Below are 20,364 nucleotides of genomic sequence, written 5' to 3' on the forward strand. Positions count from 1 at the left end.
CTCAATCCCTCTACCAATAAAGGCCAACACACCATAGGCCTTCTTCACAACCCAATCAACCTGGGTGGCAACTTTCAGGGATCTATGTACATGGACACCTAGATCACTCTGCTCATCCACACTTCCAAGAATTCTACCATGAGCCAAATATTCCGCATTCCTGTTATTCCTTCCAAAGTGAATCACCTCACACTTCTCTACATTAAACTCCATTTGCCACCTCTCAGCCCAGCTCTGCAGCTTATCTATGTCCCTCTGTAACCTGCAACATCCTTCCGCACTGTCGACAACACCACCGACTTTAGTGTCGTCTGCAAATTTACTCACCCACCCTTCTGCGCCCTCCTCTAGGTCATTGATAAAAATGACAAACAGCAACGGCCCCAGAACAGATCCTTGTGGTACGCCACTTGTAACTGAACTCCATTCTGAACATTTCCCATCAACTACCACCCTCTGTCTTCTTTCAGCTAGCCAATTTCTGATCCACATCTCTAAATTACCCTCAATCCCCAGCCTCCGTATTTTCTGCAATAGCCTACCGTGGGGAACCTTATCAAACGCTTTACTGAAATCCATATACACCACATCAACTGCTCTACCCTCGTCTACCTGTTCAGTCACCTTCTCAAAGAACTCGATAAGGTTTGTGAGGCATGACCTACCCTTCACAAAGCCATGCTGACTATCCCTAATCATATTATTCCTATCTAGATGATTATAAATCTTGTCTCTTATAATCCCCTCCAAGACTTTACCCACAACAGACGTGAGGCTCACCGGTCTATAGTTGCCGGGGTTGTCTCTACTCCCCTTCTTGAACAAAGGGACCACATTTGCTATCCTCCAGTCCTCTGGCACTATTCCTGAAGCCAATGATGACATAAAAATCAAAGCGAAAGGCTCAGCAATCTCTTCCCTGGCTTCCCAGAGAGTCCTAGGATAAATCCCATCAGACCCCGGGGACTTATCTATTTTCAGCCTGTCCAGAATTGCCAACACCTCTTCCCTACGTACCTCAATGCCATCTATTCTAATAGCCTGGGTCTCAGCATTCTCCTCCACAACATTCTCTTTTTCCTGAGTGAATACTGACGAAAAATATTCATTTAGTATCTCGCCTATCTCTTCAGACTCCACACACAACTTCCCATCCCTGTCCTTGACTGGCCCTACTCTTACCCTAGTCATTCTTTTATTCCTGACATACCTATAGAAAGCTTTGGGTTTTCCTTGATCCTACCTGCCAAATACTTCTCATGTCCCCTCCTTGCTCGTCTTAGCTCTCTCTTTAGATCCTTCCTCGCTACCTTGTAACTATCAAGCGCCCCAACTGAAACTTCACACCTCATCTTCACATAGGCCTCCTTCTTCCTCTTAACAAGAGATTCCACTTCTTTGGTAAACCACGGGTCCCTCGCTCGACGCCTACCTCCCTGCCTGACCGGTACGTACTTATCAAGAACACGCAGTAGCTGTTCCTTGAACAAGCTCCACATATCCAGTGTGCCCAACACTTGCAGCCTACTTCTCCAACCTACCCCTCCCAAGTCATGTCTAATGGCATCATAATTGCCCTTCCTCCAGCTATAACTCTTGCCCTGCGGGGTATACTTATCCCTTTCCATCACTAACGTAAACGTCACCGAATTGTGATCACTGTCCCCAAAGTGCTCACCTACCTCCAAATCTAACACCTGGCCTGGTTCATTACCCAAAACCAAATACAATGTGGCCTCGCCTCTTGTTGGCCTGTCAACATATTGTGTCAGGAAACCCTCCTGCACACATTGTACAAAAAACGACCCATCTAATGTACTCGAACTATATCTTTTCCAGTCAATATTCGGAAAGTTAAAGTCTCCCATAATAACTACCCTGTTACTTTCACTCTTATCCAGAATCATCTTCGCCATCCTTTCCTCTACATCCCTAGAACTATTAGGAGGCCTATAGAAAACTCCCAACAGGGTGACCTCTCCTTTCCTGTTTCTAACCTCAGCCCATACTACCTCGGAAGAAGAGTCCCCATCTAGCATCCTCTCCGCCACCGTAATACTGTTCTTGGCTAGCAGCGCTACACCTCCCCCTCTTTAGCCTCCTTCTCTGAGCTTACTAAAACACCTAAACCCCGGAACCTGCAACAACCATTCCTGTCCCTGCTCTATCCATGTCTCCGAAATGGCCACAACATCGAAGTCCCAGGTACCAACCCATGCTGCCAGTTCCCCTACCTTATTTTGTATACTCCTGGCATTGAAGTAGACACACTTCAAACCACCTACCTGAACACTGGCCCCCTCCTGCGAAGTCAAATCTGTGCTCCTGACCTCTCTAATCACAATCTCCCGTACCCTAAAACTACAATCCAGGTTCCCATGCCCCTGCTGCATTAGTTTAAACCCCCCCCAAAGAGCACTAACAAATCTCCCCCCAGGATATTTGTGCCCCTCAGGTTCAGATGTAGACCATCCTGTCTGTAGAGGTCCCACCTTCCCCAGAAAGAGCCCCAGTTATCCAGAAATCTGAATCCCTCCCGCCTGCACCATCCCTGTAGCCACGTGTTTAATTGCTCTCTCTCCCTATTCCTCACCTCATTATCACATGGCACGGGCAACAACCCAGAGATAATAACTCTGTTTGTTCTCGTTCTGAGCTTCCATCCTAGCTCCCTGAAAGCCTGCCTGACATCCTTGTCCCCTTTCCTACCTATGTCGTTAGTGCCAATGTGGACCACGACTTGGGGCTGTTCCCCCTCCCCCTTAAGGACCCGGAAAACACGATCCGAGACATCACGTACCCTTGCACCTGGGAGGCAACATACCAAACGTGAGTCTCTCTCGCTCCCACAAAATCTCCTACCTGTGCCCCTGACTATCGAGTCCCCAATTACTAATGCTCTGCTCCTCCCTCCCCTTCCCTTTTGAGCAACAGGGACAGACTCCGTGCCAGAGGCCCGTACCCCATGGCTTACCCCTGGTAAGTCCCCCCCCCCCCACAAGTATCCAAAGCGGTATACTTGGTACTCAGGGGAACGACCGCAGGGGATCCCTGCACTGACTGCTTCTTCCCAGTCCCTCTTACAGTTACCCATCTATCTCCAATCTTTGGTGTAACTAATTCCCTGAAGCTGCTATCTATGACCCCCTCTGCCTCCCGAATGATCCGAAGTTCATCCAACTCCAGCTCCAGTTCCCTGGCTCGGTCTTGGAGGAGCTGCAGATGGCTGCACTTCCTGCAGGCAAAATCAGCAGGGACACTAATGGCATCCCTCACCTCAAACATCCTGCAGGAGGAACATTGCACTCCCTTCCCTACCATCCCTCTAACCTCCAACCAAGTTCTGGTTAATAAATAAATAAAACATTTTTTAAAAATAATATAATATGGCACTTACCTCACACCAATGGGTTTTATTATTAGGTTAGAGGAGGAGGGCGGGTGGGAGACACTACACGTGTAGTGTCTCGGGTTTCCTCTCCACCAGAATTTATTGGTTTGGGGGGTGGGGGGGGGGGGGGGGGGGGGGTGGGTCTTCCGGTTCCCGCCTTATATTTTTAAAAAAACACAGAAAAGAAGAACAGAATCGGGACCAGGTAAGTGTTTTTAAATCAAAAACTCACCTCCCGACAGGCCCCTGCACTCTGCTCCCGCCGAAACTCTGAGGACTGCTCCTGTAAGGTAAGTGTTTTTAAATCAAAAACTCACCTCCCGACAGGCCCCTGCACTCTGCTCCCGCCGAAATTCTGAGGACTGCTCCTGTAAGGTAAGTGTTTTTAAATCAAAAACTCACCTCCCGACAGGCCCCTGCACTCTGCTCCCGCCGAAATTATATAATGGAACGCTACTCCTCTCACCCTGTATTCCACATATCACCACCTTTTCTGGCAACATTCTTCCCAAACTACATAATTCCTCATAGAACATAGAACGATACAGCGCAGTACAGGCCCTTCGGCCCACGATGTTGCACCGCCATGGGAAGTCAAAAAACAAAAGCCATCTAACCTACACTATGCCATTATCATCCATATGCTTATCCAATGAACTTTTAAATGCCCTCAATGTTGGCAAGTTCACTACTGTTGCAGGTAGGGCATTCCACGGCCTCACCACTCTTTGGGTAAAGAACCTACCTCGGACCTCTGTCCTATATCGATTACCCCTCAGTTTAAAGCTATGTCCCCTCGTGCTAGCCATTTCCATCCGCGGGAGAAGGCTCTCACTGTCCACCCTATCTAACCCCCTGATCATTTTGTATGCCTCTATTAAGTCTCCTCTTAACCTTCTTCTCTCCAACGAAAACAACCTCAAGTCCATCAGCCTTTCCTCTTAAGATTTTCCCTCCATACCAGGCAACATCCTGGTAAATCTCCTCTGCACCCGCTCCAAAGCTTCCACGTCCTTCCTATAATGCGGTGACCAGAACTGTATGCAATACTCCAAATGCGGCCGTGCCAGAGTTTTGTACAGCTGCAACATGACCTCATGACTCCGGAACTCAATCCCTCTACCAATAAAGGCCAACACTCCATAGGCCTTCTTCACAACCCTATCAACCTGGGTGGCAACTTTCAGGGATCCATGTACATGGACACCTAGATCCCTCTGCTCATCCACACTTCCAAGAACTTTACCATTAGCCAAATATTCCGCATTCCTGTTATTCCTTCCAAAGTGAATCACCTCACACTTCTCTACATTAAACTCCATTTGCCACCTCTCAGCCCAGCTCTGCAGCTTATCTATGTCCCTCTCTAACCTGCTACATCCTTCCGCACTGTCGACAACACCACCGACTTTAGTGTTGTCTGCAAATTTACTCACCCAACCTTCTGCGCCCTCCTCTAGATCATTGATAAAAATGACAAACAGCAACGGCCCCAGAACAGATCCTTGTGGTACGCCACTTGTAACTGAACTCCATTCTGAACATTTCCCATCAACCACCACCCTCTGTCTTCTTTCAGCTAGCCAATTTCTGATCCACATCTCTAAATCACCCTCATCTCTTACCATTAAAGATTGACTAGTCCCTGTATCTCTTAAAATTGTGACTTCTTTACCTGTTCCTCCTGATTGACATGAGTAAACTTTACCCACACAAGTAAATTCTTTAAAGACATCTGGCACCTTCTTAACAATTACTTCTTAAACAGGCTGTACAATCGTTTGCATCTCCTTCGCTTCCCTTGGGCTTTACCACTCTAACAAATCCCACTGTCTTATCCTGTTTTATCACATCAGCCTTCCCAGTGCTTTTCTTCAACCACCAACACTGTGACTTTACATGGCCTTGTTTATTACAGTGAAAACATTTGAAACTTTTCATCTCTTTTCCACCCTCCTGCATTTCTTTTTTAATCTGAGGTACATTCTCTTTATTGTCTCCCATCAGATCACCTTTACCTTTACCACTTGAGTATTTCTCATGTCCCCAGTTTCTGTCCCTCACGGCTGAAACTGATGCCGGAAACCACTCTTTGATTTATGAACTAATTCATAATTATCTGCCATTTCTGCTGCTAATCTCGCAGTTTTAACCCTCCGTTCTTCCACATGAGTTCTCACTACATCAGGAATTGAATTTTTAAACTCCTCCAAAAGTATAATTTCTCTGAGAGCTTCATACGTTTGGTCTATTTTCAAAGCCCTTATCCACCTATCAAAATTACTCTGTTTCAAACTCCATGTAAGTTTGACCAAATTCTTTCCTTAAATTTCTAAACCTTTGTCTGTAAGCTTCAGGCACTAGCTCATATGCACTTAAGATGGATTTCTTCACCACCTCATACGTTCCAGATACCTCCTCCGGTAGTGATGCAAACACTTCACAAGCTCTACGTACCAGCTTTGTTTGAATCAGTAACACCCACATGTCCTGTGGCCATTTCATTTGTTTAGCTACCTTCTCAAATGAAATGAAAAAGGCTTCCACGTTCTTTCTGTTTCTTTTTGTACTGCTAGGGCTATTCTTTCTTTTCTCCTTTCTTCTCTCTCCTTTTCTTTTTGCTCTCTCTCTCTCTTTCCCTCTCTTTTTCCACTCTCTCTCTCTTTCGTATTCAAGCCGCTTTAACTCTTTCTCATGTTCCATTTGTTCAATTTGCAACTGAATTTTTGCCATTTCCAATGAGTCAAACGGTATCTCAGGCAACTTTAAATGCTTAACCACCGCCATAATTACCTCACCTTTTCGCATTTTGTCAGGTAATGTTAACTGCAATGTTTTTGCAAGACCCAACAGTCTGCTTTTAGTCTCTGTCCTTAAGGTACTGCGTGTGACAGTCTCTATTCCCCAAAACTTCTGAGCCTCTGAAAGAGTAATTGTCCACAACACTCTCCCCACTTAAACTAAAATACCACACCGGAAAAGCAACAATCCTTCACTGTCTTTAAGTTCTCAAAAGCTAATCCAATAGACAGACTTTTATCCCCCTCAAGCCCCCAATTGTTATGGGAGAGGTGTTTTCAGAACCCCACAATTGTATCATGGAGTTCAACCAACCTCCCCCTTTAATGTATTTGTTGCTTTTCCGAGCACACAGCTTGTTCTCCAGATGTGATACAGCAATTATGGACAAATGGTTTTTAAACACAAAACAATGTTTATTCCATGAACTCAACTTAACCTCTTAAATAAACATTGGATCTCTTAACACCCCTTACTTCAAAGATAATCCCGAAAATATTACAACACTAAATAATCCTTCAGTTATTCCTTTCAACATCCCAGAGACTTAACAACTTTAAACAGAAACACATCAGGTTAAAGGCATTACTTTTATGAGTTTAAATCACCCAAATGATCCAGAGATAGCCTTTCATACTGGCATTGGAACGGGTCCAGCGGATATTCACACGGATGATCCCAGGAATGGTAGGCCTAACATACGATGAATGTCTGAGGATCCTGGGATTATATTCATTGGAGTTTAGGAGGTTGAGGGGAGATCTAATAGAAACTTACAAGATAATGAATTGCTTAGATAGGGTGGATGTAGGGAAGTTGTTTCCATTAGCACGGGAGACTAGGACCCGGGGGCACAGCCTTAGAATAAAAGGGAGTCACTTTAGAACAGAGATGAGGAGAAATTTCTTCAGCCAGAGAGTGGTGGGCCTGTGGAATTCATTGCCACAGAGAGTGGTGGAGGCCGGGACGTGGAGCGTCTTTAAGACAGAAGTTGATAAATTCTTGATTTCTCGAGGAATTAAGGGCTATGGAGAGAGAGCGGGTAAATGGAGTTGAAATCAGCCATGATTGAATGGTGGAGTGGACTCGATGGGCCGAATGGCCTTACTTCCGCTCCTATGTCTTATGGTCTTATGGTCTTTTAGCAGAGGTCACAGCAGATCCAGCTCACTGCAAACACAGACAATCCCAAGCTCTTTTCAAACTGAAACTAAAAAACTGCAAAATGGCTGATCTAAAGCCCAGCTCCACCCACACTCTGACAGCACTGCATTTCTTAAAGGTACATTGCTTAAACATCCATTCCTTAAAGGCACTCTCACATGACACCGGTTTCAGCTGAGCACCTTGGCCAGGGAGGGCAGCACGGTAACACAGTGGGGGAAGCACGGTAGCACAGTGGTTAGCACAGCTCCAGGGCCCTAGGTTTGATTCTGGCTTGGGTCACTGTCTGTGCAGAGTCTGCACGTTCTCCCCATGTCTGCGTGGGTTTCCTCCGGGTGCTCTGGTTTCCTCCCACAGTCCAAAGATGTGCAGGTTAGGTGGGTTGGTCATGATAAGTTGCCCTTAGTGTCCAAAAAGGTTAGGTGGTGTAATGGATTATGGGGAAAGGGTAGAGGATTAAGTGGGGTGCTCTTTACAAGGGCTGGTGTAGACACGATGGGCTGAATGGCCTTCTTCTGCACTGTAAATTCTGTAAATTCTATGAGATACTATGAGATAAACACTTCCAAGTCCAGTCAAAAGGGTAGTTCCAAGAAAGGCTGCCATGAGGTTCAGAATGCTGTATGGGATGGAGGAGAGGTACGGCTTCCTTGCCTCAAGCGAGGTGAAACCCTTCAGCAAGGTGACCAACCCCATGTCTGATCCCTGATTTAGTGCAGGAAGAAGATGACTGATCTCTGCTGTACAGCCAGGCTAAGTCACTCTTTTCATTTGTCAATATTCACCCACTCCCATACACATCCACTGGCAGCTCACTCACTGCTACCTCACGGGCCCCACCTTCCTGCATGTTTCCTCATTTCCTCTGTGGCTCCTCACCTCCTCGTATCCCAACTCACCAACAACACATACCAGGCATCCTTTCCATCTGACCTGGTATGTGACCTGCTTACACTCTCTCCATCTGCCTCGTTACTGGACAAGCTGGCTCACAATTAAAAAAAGAGAGCACAGATTGGGAACTGAAAAAACCCTCTTATCTTTCAAAGAGAGGGCATTCCAGCTTGCCAGGAAGGAAGAGGATAAATCCTGTGTTGCGGGTGAGGTGGACGCAAGAGAAAAAAGGTGAGGGTTCAGTTGTCGGGAAAATTAGAAAATCAAAATTAAAGGAGGAGGTAGGAGTTCAGGATAGCGATGTGGTGGATGGTTTCCAGAAAATAATGGTGAAGGGCAGAACAGGTGACTGTCTTTATGTACCAAGGAATTATAAAAAAAGTGGGCAAATTTGACAATAGAACAAATGTAAAAGTTTTGTATCTGAAAGCAGGGAACATTCGGAACAAACTTAATGAGTGAACGGCGCAAATAGAGGCAAAAGGGTATGATTTGGTGTCGATTACTGAAACATGGTACAGGGAGACCAGCAGCGGGATTCTCCGACCCCCCCGCCGGGTCGGAAAATCCCCGGGGGGTAGCGCAATGCCGGCTGCCGCATTCTCTGGAGCCGGTTTTCGGGCGGCGGTGGGGTTCACGTCAGGCCGGTCGGGGGCCGTTGGCAGTGGCCCCCCCGGCCATTCTCCGGGCCCCGATGGGCCGAGCGGCCGTCCGTTTCTGTCCAGTCCCGCCGGCATAGATTAGACGTGGTCCCACACGGCGGGACCTGGCAGGTAAGTCGACTGGTTCGGTCCCCGGGGGGGTGCGGGGGATCCGACCCAGGGGGGGCACCCACGGTGGCCCGGGCCCGCGATCGGTGCCTACCGATCTGCGGGCAGGCCTGTGCCGTGGGGGCACTCCTTCCTTCCGCGCCGGTCCCTGTAGGGCTCCGCCATGGCTGGTGCGGAGAAGACAACCCCCCCGCGCATGTGCCAGAATACGCCGGCCTGTCTGCGCATGCGCGGAATCACGGCGGCGGTTCTGCGCATGCGCGAGATCACGCCGACCCTTCGGCACATGTGCTAATTCACGCAGTCCCTTCGGCACCGGCTGGCGCGGCGGCAACCCCTCCGGCGTCCACCTAGCTCTCGGAAGTGCAGAGAATTCTGCAGTTTCGGGGGCTGTTGACGCCGGAGTGGTTCGCGCCGGTTTTCCCGCTGGCATGGGGACTTAGTCCCGTGAACGGAAATCCCGCTCCAGGTCTGGGAATTGAATATCCAAGGATACTCAGTATTTAGGAAAGATAAACTGAAAGGAAAAGAAAGGGGTGTAGCTTTGCTGATGAAGAAAGGGATCATTGCTGTAATGAGAAATCACATAAGCAATGGAGATCAAGATTTAAAATCAGTCTGTGTAGAAATAAGAAATAACAAAGGGACTTCAATCCTGGTAGGAGTAATCTATAGGTCCCCAAACAGTAGTTCACAGTGGGGCACAATATAAACCAGGAGGCGTTGTAAGATAAGGTACGGCAATAATCATGGAATGATTTCCCATTGGTCTTCACAGCCGAAAAGCTACTCATTTCCACCTCCATCATGGGACTTAGTTCAGATGGGACAAATGTGCTTATGGTCTCAGCTCAGAACCTAAGTCTTCTTCTGGAATCTCCTCGGTTTAATTAGCTCTTTCACTCCACTCTCAGGCGGGCTCGGTGCACATTGAAATGGATATATTGTGCCGACTGGTCATATAAGGCCGTGACGACGCGGGTGCGCCTGTGCACTGAGCTCTATGAGATTCCGGACTGGTCCCCACTCGGCACCTGGAAGGCCCCCTTGACAGCCACCATTCCATTGTCCTCCCCCATTCCCCCCGCGGTGCCAGGTGCACTGATCTGGAAGGTATGTTGCACTGCGGCCTTGCTCACTCGGAGTCTTCGACAGCATGCCTGGTTCAGCAAGTCTCAAATGACAGGCGCTGCCGGTACACACGAGGCCTCCTTTGCACCTCCTCCTCGGCCTGTTAGGCAGCTGGCTGTCCATCTTGGGCAGCTGCCTCCTGTTCCTCTGAGGCAGGCTCCATTGCTGCCAATTCCTCCTGCCGAGCAGCGCCAGCTCGTACAGCCCAAGGGCTGCAGCGACTGGGAGGAAGGCCACCATTGCTGGATGTATTTAATATCCATTGTCTGCAGGGGATAAAAGGCCAACATGGTAGATTGGTGCATACCCCCATGCCCAACCACGTCCACCGGGCTACATGGTGGCACTTCCGGCTCTGCCCCCACATGTTTTTTCCCCTTCCCGCACCCTTGGCACTGTGGGAACTTTGATCCTGGTGCCCGTCTCTGCTGCAAGGGATACCATCGGCTGGCGCTGTCTTTGCCAGGAGTACACTCCGAGGCACCCGTCCGGTTGATCCAACTGATGCCCCACTGATGGGTGGCGGGTGGTTGGTGGTGGGGGGTATAGCGGAGGGTGGGGTGCGGGGGTGGGGGAACCCATACGGCCGGTGTCACTCTCAGTGGGGTGCGCAGCAAGGTGGCTGCCTTGCAGGCTGCGGCAATGGTGATCCGTGCCTGGCAACCGCCCAAATCATGTGGGGGGTCGCCCCAACCACACGGACCATCCCCCCGTCACCACCATCCAGATCCTGACAGGGGCCCCCTCCCACCCCATCCAGCCCAACCAGTGTCCAGCCTTGCAGCCCGCTATCTCGCCTCTCTATGTCCTACCTCCTCTCTCTCGCTCATCAGCCCCAAAGGCAGTTTCATGATTTCTAAAAGCACAAGTGAACCGTACCTCCGGGAATTCGGCCCATCGGCGGTGGAGAATCACGGAGGCCCCGGAGAATACCAGGTCGGGCCCGCTAATGATATGTAAACGGTGATTCCTGTACATGCTTTCCGGAACGCATTGACGCGTCGGAGAATTGTGATTCCGGCATCGGATCGATTCTCCGCCCAATTGTGTTTCCTGAGGGGAAAACTCGCTTGTGAAAAGACCCCGAGCTCAGTGACTGAGCAGCCAGAGGCCTCTGGGATAGAGGATATTTCGCAACCCTCTGAGAGAAGAATTTGCCATCTGCCACCACCATTCCCCAACCAAAGTTCAGTCGGAAGCACACTTTATGTCACTCTTCGAGAACTTTACAATGTTTCCTGGGCAGCTTTAACTTTCCACTAGGGCCACTCAGCTTATCTACAGCTGGACCTGCGGGCCTCAAAATATTGACTTTTTCCCCCCCAGGCTTTGTCCTCCTCTTCTACACAAAAGATCATTTTGTAAAAGAGATAAGAAAGACTTACATTTAAAAATCAGCCTTCAGGATGGCACAGAGTGATTGATAACCAAATAAATAGTTTTGAAGCGTAGTTACTTTTATTGTCACAATCAAGTTATGTTTAATTACTGTCATCAATGGAGTCCAATTTTCTTTTTAGGTCAATCATTGTTTTTATTTTGTTGATTGAAAGATTCTTAAGGAATGATTTGGTGAATGGAGATCCGAAGGACTGTGTTCAACTAGATTCAACGACAGGACTACTAACGGACAGCATCTGCTCATCAGTAAAACATTTTATTTGTAAATCCAAGCAATGTAAGTATAGGGGCTTCAGAGAATTTTCACTGACATAATTTTATATGGGTGCCCTACTGAACCTAGAGGGTTTACACATGCTAATAATTTAAAAATATTAAACCTTAACATTGCCCTCCCCTATACATTTGCAGGAATTTAAATAACTGTGAAGGTTAGTAATGGTTTAATTTGTGTCGGCATGCTGTTGATCAGCCTGCAATACTAAGGGTTAATGAGAACTTGAGAAAGCTGCTAAAAATGTCTGTAACGTATCATCATTCTTATTCTTTAGTTCTCTGCCTTAAGGCAGTTCAAAACCACAGCTCCACAACCTCTACCATGAATAGGGCAAGAAGGCAGATTCCAAATGCATCCCAGCTGCAACGGGCATCAAATCCGATGCTGTTAGCACCAATTTGATCTGCACCAGCTGTCCAGTCTGTCATGATATTCAGGTATACATCATGGTGCAAACATACATATATACTGATGGACAGATCAATGGACCAATCAATACACACACAACACCACAGCCAATCACAGGCAAGAGCATACACAGTATAAAACGGGGAACACGACACTTCCCGCTTATTCCAGCAGGAGACAGCTCAGGGCACAGAGCTCACAGCGTGCCACTCAGACATCCACCATGTGCTGAGTGCCACTCCAAGCTAGTGTTAGGGATAGGTCCACAGATTCAAGGGTAATGAACGAACCACAGTAACCAGTTTATCATTGTAAATATTGTTAGTAATAAAACTGAGTTGTACCATCCGCAACCGTGTTGGTTTGTCTGTGTAGCAGAGCACCCAACACGACATAGTACCAGGATTGGAACCCGGTAACTGTGAGACCTACCTACGAATCCTCAGGAATCCGCCATCCTGCACCATGGACACCGTCAGCACGCCGCAGCCGTTACAAATCGCTGGAAACCTCGGCGTCAATTGGAAGCTGTTCAAACAGCGCTTCCAGTTCTTCCTGGAAGACACCGAACGGGAGAGCGCTTCGGACACCAGAAAAATCGCCCTCCTCCTCTCCACGGCAGGGCAACATGCCATCCATGTCTACAACTCCCTGGTGTTCGCGGAAGGTGAGGACAAGACCAAGTACAAGATGGTCCTTCTCAAACTCGAGCAACACTTCAGCATCGAGGTAATGAGAGTTTCGAGAGGTATCTCTTCCAGCAGCGCCTGCAGGGTAAGAATGAGCCCTTTCAATCTTTCCTTACACACCTCCGTATCCTCGTGCAGTCCTGCGGTTACAACATCACCTCCGATTCACTGATTCGGGACCAGATTGTTTTTGGGGTCACCTCGGGCGGCCTAATTCAAAATTAAAGGCCTAACCCTAGCCTCCGCAATCGAAGCCTGTGTCCTACATGAAAACGCGACCAGCCGCTACTCCCAATTTCAAGCGGCCGAATCGGCGCGGCAGGTGTCCTACGCGCCCGAATCGGCAAGGCAGGCGTCCTACGAGGCCGAACGGGTCCAGGCAATTGAGTTCCTCCCGGCCCGCGGCCCGGACGAGGGCGGCCATTTTGCGTGCTTTCCGTGGCCTTCCGCGTTTGTGCGCGCCAAAAAAGACGTTGATGCAGAGGGACGTGATGCGCAGGCGCGCTCGACACAAGACCGAACTGCGCATGCGCGGTGGCGCAACAAACGCCATGACGTCACGACGTGCGGCAACTGCAGAGCCGTACATTTAAAGCGACAATGTCCGGCAAAAAACCGACAATGCCTCCGCTGTGGCAAGATGGGCCACTACACTGCCTGCTGTCGAGCAGCTCAACCTGCCAATGCTCCCCAATTCCGACAGCCTCATAGGGACGTGCGGACCATTCAGCCTCCGTACTTCGAGTTGTGCCCAGACGACATCCAAACCAGTGACACAGACGACCAGGGTGCCTTCCATGTTGCGGTCATTGATAGGAACCGGATGTCTCCAGGCAGGACCCACCAGCCGATGCCAGTGAACAGCGTCAATCTAGGTGATGAATGGTGTGCCACCCTAACGGTCAACCGATCACCGATAACATTCCGTCTGGACACTGGTGCCTCCGCCAACCTAATAGCATGGACAGCCTTCTACGCCTTGAAGGTCAGACCACCAATTCGGCCATCATGTTGCAAGATGGTCGACTACAATGGAAACGTTATCCTGGCCATGGGATCCTGCCAGTTCCAGGTGACACACAACACATACACGGCCACACTGTCCTTCGAAATAGTCGGATCATCAAAGGACTCCCTGCTAGGCGCACAGGCATGCAAGGTTCTCCACCTCGTGCAGCGGGTCCACGCTCTGTCTCCAGAAGGCACATCAGACTTCCCGGATGCAGAATTTAGAGCACAGCTTCAATCGCTCCTCGCCCGCAACCAGGAGGCATTCGAGGGCATGGGCACACTGCCCTGTACCTACAGAATACGACTCAAACCGGACGCCACCCCGGTCATTCACGCACCTCGCAGGGTCCCAGCGCCACTCAAAGACCGCCTCAAGCAGCAGCTGCAGGATCTCCAGGACCAAGGGGTGTTATCACGGGTCACGGAGCCCACGCCATGGGTCAGCTCCATGGTGTGTGTTAAGAAGCCCTCTGGCGAACTCCAGATCTGCATTGACCCGAAAGACCTGAACAACAACATAATGAGGGAACACTACCCCATACCCAAACGGGAAGAGATCACGAGCGAAATGGCCCGGGCTAAAATCTTTACAAAGCTGGATGCCTTGAAGGGTTTTTGGCAGATCCAACTGGACCAGTCCAGCAGGAAGCTGTGCACCTCCTTTCGGCAGGTTCTGCTATAACAGAATGCCGTTTAGCAGCATCTCGGCATCCGAGGTCTTTCACAGGATCATGGAACAGATGATGGAGGGCATCAAAGGGGTGCGCGTCTACGTTGACGATGTCATCATCTGGTCCACCACACCACAGGAGCACATCAATCGTCTCCAGCGCGTCTTTGCGCGGATGCGGGAAAACGGCCTGCGCCTCAACCGAGCCAAGTGTTCTTTCGGCCAAACCGAGCTGAAGTTTCTGGGGGACCACATATCCCGGTCAGGGGTCCATCTGGATGCAGACAAGGTGAGCGCCATTACGGCCATGCCGCAGCCGGCAGACAAGAAAGCAGTGCTACGCTTCCTAGGCAAGGTCAATTTCCTGGGGAAGTTCATTCCCAACCTTGCCTCCCACACGACGGCTCTTCGCCACCTAGTCAAGAAGTCCACGGAGTTCCAGTGGCTGCCCGCACACCAGAAGGAATGGGGGGAGCTCAAAATTAAGCTCACCACAGCCCCGGTATTGGCGTTTTTCGACACATCTTGTGACACAAAAATTTTGACTGATGCCAGCCAATCCGGCATTGGAGCGGTACTCCCACAGCGGGATGACACTGTGTCATGGGCCTCGGTCGCCTATGCCTCGCGGGCCATGATCCCCACAGAACAGCGCTACGCGCAGATCGAAAGGAGTGCCTGGGTTTGCTAACCGGAATAGACAAGTTCCATGACTATGTGTATGGTCTCCCCCAGTTTACCGTTGAGACTGACCATGCCCCCCTGGTCAGCATCATACATAAGGACCTGAACGAGATGACCCCTCGCCTCCAGCGCATCCTACTCAAACTCAGGAGGTACGACTTCCAACTGGTCTACGCCCCGGGAAAGGACCCTATCATTGCGGATTCCCTATCTAGAGCAGTGAGCACACCGCCCGACTCGGAGGGGTTCGTCTGTCAGGTCGAAGCGCAGGTGGCCTTCACATTGGCAAATCTGCCAGCCGCTGACTCCAGTCTGGCCCATATTCGCCGGGAGACTGCGGCTGACCCCCTTCTACAACATGTGATGCGCCACATGAGGGGAGGGTGGTTCAAAGGACAGTGCCCGCAGTTCTACAATGTCCGGGACGACTTGGCCATCATTGATGGTGTCCTCCTAAAGCTGGACCGGATTGTGATTCCACACAGCATGCACAAGCTGGTCCTCGACCAACTACACGAACGCCATCTGGGGGTCGGTAAGTGCAGACGGGGGACCTGAGAGGCGGTATACTGGCCGGGCATCAGTGATGACATTGCCAATACGGTGCTCAACTGCCCCACCTGCCAAAGGTTTCAGTCGGCGCAACCTCCTGAGACGCTTCAGCCCCATGAGCTGGTGACGTCTCCCTGGGCGAAGGTGGGTGTGGACCTTTTTCACGCGCTCGGCAGGGACTATGTAATCGTCACAGATTACTTTTCAAACTTGCCTGCAAAGACACCTTCGCTCGCCACGGCATTCCGATTACTGTCATGTCGGACAATGGGCCCTGTTTTGCCAGCCAGGAATGGTCTTCCTTTGCTGCTTCGTATGGCTTCACACACGTGATGTCCAGTCCTCTGCATCCCCAGTCCAATGGAAAGGCGGAGAAGGGCGTTCACATCGCCAAGTGGCTCCTCTGCAAGGCTGCTGCTGCCGGATCGGATTTCTGCTTAGCCCTGCTAGCCTATTGCTTGGTCCCACTAGCCACTGGCCTCTCACCAGCCCAGCTGTTGATGGGTCACGCCCTCAGGACCTCTGTGCCATCCATTCTGGTCCCCACAACCAACCATGCTCCAGTACTACACAGGATGCGACAGCAGCGCGTTCGACAGAAGGTGGCACATGACACACGGGCAACTGATCTTCCCGCCCTGGCGCCTGGGGACGACGTCCGCATCCACCTACCAGAAGGTGGCTGGTCAGCACCTGCCGAAGTTCTCCGACGTGTGGCTTCCCGCTCGTTCCTGGTTCGCATGCCTGATGGCTCCATTCGCAGGCGCAATCGCCGGGCTCTTCGCCTGCTTCCACGCTCGCTACGGGAACTTACACCGGTGCCACGCCCTCCTGTTGTTCCTGATGTCGACTTCGTGGAGCTTCCTGCCACCATGCCCATCCCGTCGTTGCCCGTTGCCAGGCCACCCTTGAGGTGGTCAACCCGAATTCTTCACCCACCTACTAGGCTGGACTTATGAGCCTGTTTGAACATTGAACTCACTGATGTAACATACCACTGTGTTAATATGTTTCTCTTTTTCCTTGTCGTTACAGGAGTTTGTTTTGACGTTTAACATTTCCACGTGTTTTGTTTATGGTACAACCTTGTTGCTATGTCGCACCTGACATCGCCCCATGTATATAGTTTAGCCTCATGTACATGCTGTAGATATTGCACACGCACACATTCAGTTGCACTCAGTACACGTATCTATTTATAACCACATAGGCACATGTTCTTGTAAAAAAGAGGGATGTCATGATATTCAGGTAAACATCATGGTGCAAACATACATACATACTGATGGACAGATCAACGTACCAATCGATATACACTCAACACCACAGCCAATCACAGGCAAGAGCATACACACTATAAAACGGGGAACACGACACTTCCCGTGCATTCCAGCAGGAGACAGCTCAGGGCACAGAGCTCACAGCGTGCCACTCAGACATCCACCATGTGCTGAGTGCCACTCCAAGATAGTGTTAGGGATAGGTCCACAGATTCAAGGGTAATGAATGAACCACAGTAACCAGTTTACCATTGTAAATATTGTTAGTAATAAAACTGAGTTGTACCATCCGCAACCGTGTTGGTTCATCTGTGTAGCAGAGCACCCAACACGACACAGTCAACTGAGCCAACTTGCCACAAAGGAGTCTGAGTTGTTGTGGCAACATGCACTTTTGCATCCATTTTTTAAAAAATTCATTTTTGCAGGATATGAGCTTTGCGGGCTAGGCCAGCATTTGTTGCACATCCCAATTGCCCTTGAAAAGGTAGTGCTGAGCCACCTTCTTGAGAAGCTAGTGGTGAGCCACCTTCATGAACCGCTGCAGTCCATATGGTGTAGGCGCACCCACTATATGGGGAGAGAGTTCCAGGACATTGATCCAGGGACAGTAATGAAATGGCAATATATTTCAGGATGGTGAGTGACTTGGAGGGGAACTTTCAGGTGATGGTGTTCCCATGTATCTGCTGCTCTTGTCCTTTTAGATTGTAGGTTTGTACATTACTGCGTAAGGAACATAGGTGAGTTTTTACAGTGCATCTTCTAGATGGTACTCACTGCTGCGACTGTGCGTTAGTGGAGGAGGGACTAAATATTTGTGGAAGGAGTACCATTCAAGTGAGCTGCTTTGTCCTAGTGATGTCGAGCTTCTTGATTATTGTTGGAGCTGCGCTCATCAAGGATAGTGGGAGTATTCCATTACACTCCTGTAGGTGGTGGACAGGCTTTGGGGAGTCAGGAGGTGCGTTACTTGTCACACAATTCCTAGCCTCTGACCTGCTTTGTAGCCACAGTAATTATATATCTAGTCCAGTTCAGTTTTTGGTCAATGATAACTCCCAGGATGTTGATAATTGGGCATTCAGTGATGATAATGCCAATGAACCTCAAGGGGCAATGATTTGATTCTGTCTTGTGGAGATGGTCATTGTCTGGCCCTTGTGTTGTGCGAATGTTGCTTGCCACTTGTTAGCTCAAGCCTGGATATTGTCCATGTCTTGCTTCATTTGCATGTGGACTGCTTCAGTCATAAATGGTGCTGAACATTGTGCAATCACCAGTGAGCATCCCCACACTTGACCTTGTGTTAGAAGATAGGTCATTGAGAAAGCATCCAAAGACGGTTGAGCCTCGGACACTACCCTGAGGAACCCTGAGTAGTGATGTCTTGTGTGTGAACGCTCTTGAGAACGTTAATATATCAAAGGAGGAAGTGTTGAGTATCCTAATTGTCATTAAAGTGGACAAGTCCCCGGGCCAGATGGGATCTATCCCAGGTTACTGTGGGAGGCAAGGAGAGAAATAGCTGGGGCCTTAACAGATACAGGGGGCAGCACGGTAGCATAGTGGTTAGCACAATTGCTTCACAGCTCCAGGGTCCCAGGTTCGATTCCGGCTTGGGTCACTGTCTGTGTGGAGTCTGCACGTTCTCCCCGTGTCTGCGTGGGTTTCCTCCGGGTGCTCCGGTTTCCTCCCACAGTCCAAAGATGTGCAGGTTAGGTGGATTGGCCATGCTAAATTGCCCTTAGTGTCCAAAATTGCCCTTAGTGTTGGGTGGGGTTACTGGGTTATGGGGATAGGGTGGAAGTGTGGGCTTGGGTAGGGTGCTCTTTCCAAGAGCCGGTGCAGACTCGATGGGCTGAATGGCCTCCTTCTGCACTGTAAATTCTATGAAATATCTTCACATCTTCTTTGACAACAGGCGAGTTTCCAGAGGACTGGAGAATAGCCAATGTTGTTCCCTTAATATTATTCCCTTATTTAAGGAAGGAAGCAGGGATAATCCAGCAAATATAGGCCAGTGAGCCTGACATCAGTTGTGGGGAAGTTTTTGCAAAAAATACTGAGGGACAGGATACAAGCACTTTTGGAGGAAAATGGTTTAGTTAGTGACAGACAGCATGTTTTGATGGGGAAGGTCATGTCTCACCAACTTGATTGAATTTTTGAAAAGTTAACAAAGAAAATTAATGGGGGTAGGACTGTGGATGTAGTTTATGTGGACTTTAGTAAGGCGTTTGACAAGGTCCCACATGGCAGACAAAAACTAAAATCACATGGGATTCGGGATGAGCTGACTAGATGGATAGAGAACTGGCTTGGTTTTAGAACACCAAGAGCAGCGGTGGATGGTGTTTTTCAGAATGGACATCTGTAGCTAGCGGTTTTTCGCTGGGACCTCTGTTGTTTGTAGTATTTATAAATGATCTGAAGGAAAAGTGGGTGGTCTGATTAGTAAGTTTGCAGATGACACGAAGATTGGCAGAGTTGTTGATAGTGCCAAGGATTGTCAGAGGATACAACAGGATATAGATAGATTGGAGACTTGGGCACAGAAATGGCAGGTGGAGTTTAATTTGGACAAATGTGGGGTGATGCATTTTGGAGGATCAAATCTAGGTATGGATTATACTGTACATGACAGAGTCTTTAGGAACATTAACAGACAGAGCAATCTGGGCGTGCACGTCCACTGTTGCCTAAACGTGGCAGCACAGGGGACTAAGGTAATTAAGAAGGCATATGGCATGTTTGCCTTCATCAGCCAGGGCACTGAGCACAGGAGTTGGGAAAGCATATTGCAGCTAAATAAAATCTTGGTTAGGCCGCCTTTGGAGTATTGCATGCAGTTCTGGTCACCACATTGTCAGAAGGATGTGGAGCTTTGGGGAGAGTGCAAAGAAGGTTCACCAGGATGTTTCCTGGTCTCGAGGGTGTTGGCTGTGAATAAACTAGGAAAGATGGAGGCTGAGGGGAGACCTGATAGAGGTCTACAAAATTATAAGAGGCCTAGACAGGGTGGTTAGTCAGAGGCTTTTTCCAAGGGTGGAAGTGTCACTTACAAGGGGGCATAGGTTCAAGGTGAGAGGGGGAAAATTTAAGGGAGATGTGCGGGGCAGGTATTTCACGCAGAGAGTGGTGGGTGCCTGGAATGCACTGCCAGAGGATGTGGTGGAAGAAGGCACATTATCACCATTTAAGTGGCATCTGGATGGTACATGAATAGAGAGGAAATAGAGG

At 49.4% G+C, this 20,364-nt stretch overlaps 1 protein-coding gene across 1 annotated transcript in view; it reads left to right on the plus strand.

The window, feature by feature from the left end:
• Positions 1–20,364, plus strand: part of LOC140398806 (uncharacterized) — a 119,152-nt gene that overhangs the window by 41,714 nt on the left and 57,074 nt on the right. Inside the window, exon 3 of the mRNA XM_072487771.1 lies at positions 11,703–11,827. Within this exon, the coding sequence (XP_072343872.1) occupies positions 11,703–11,827 (125 nt within the window). The remainder of the gene's footprint in view (positions 1–11,702; positions 11,828–20,364) is intronic.

The sequence above is a fragment of the Scyliorhinus torazame genome, chromosome 22, assembly GCF_047496885.1.
Source record: "Scyliorhinus torazame isolate Kashiwa2021f chromosome 22, sScyTor2.1, whole genome shotgun sequence".
NCBI classification, from domain to species: domain Eukaryota; kingdom Metazoa; phylum Chordata; class Chondrichthyes; order Carcharhiniformes; family Scyliorhinidae; genus Scyliorhinus; species Scyliorhinus torazame.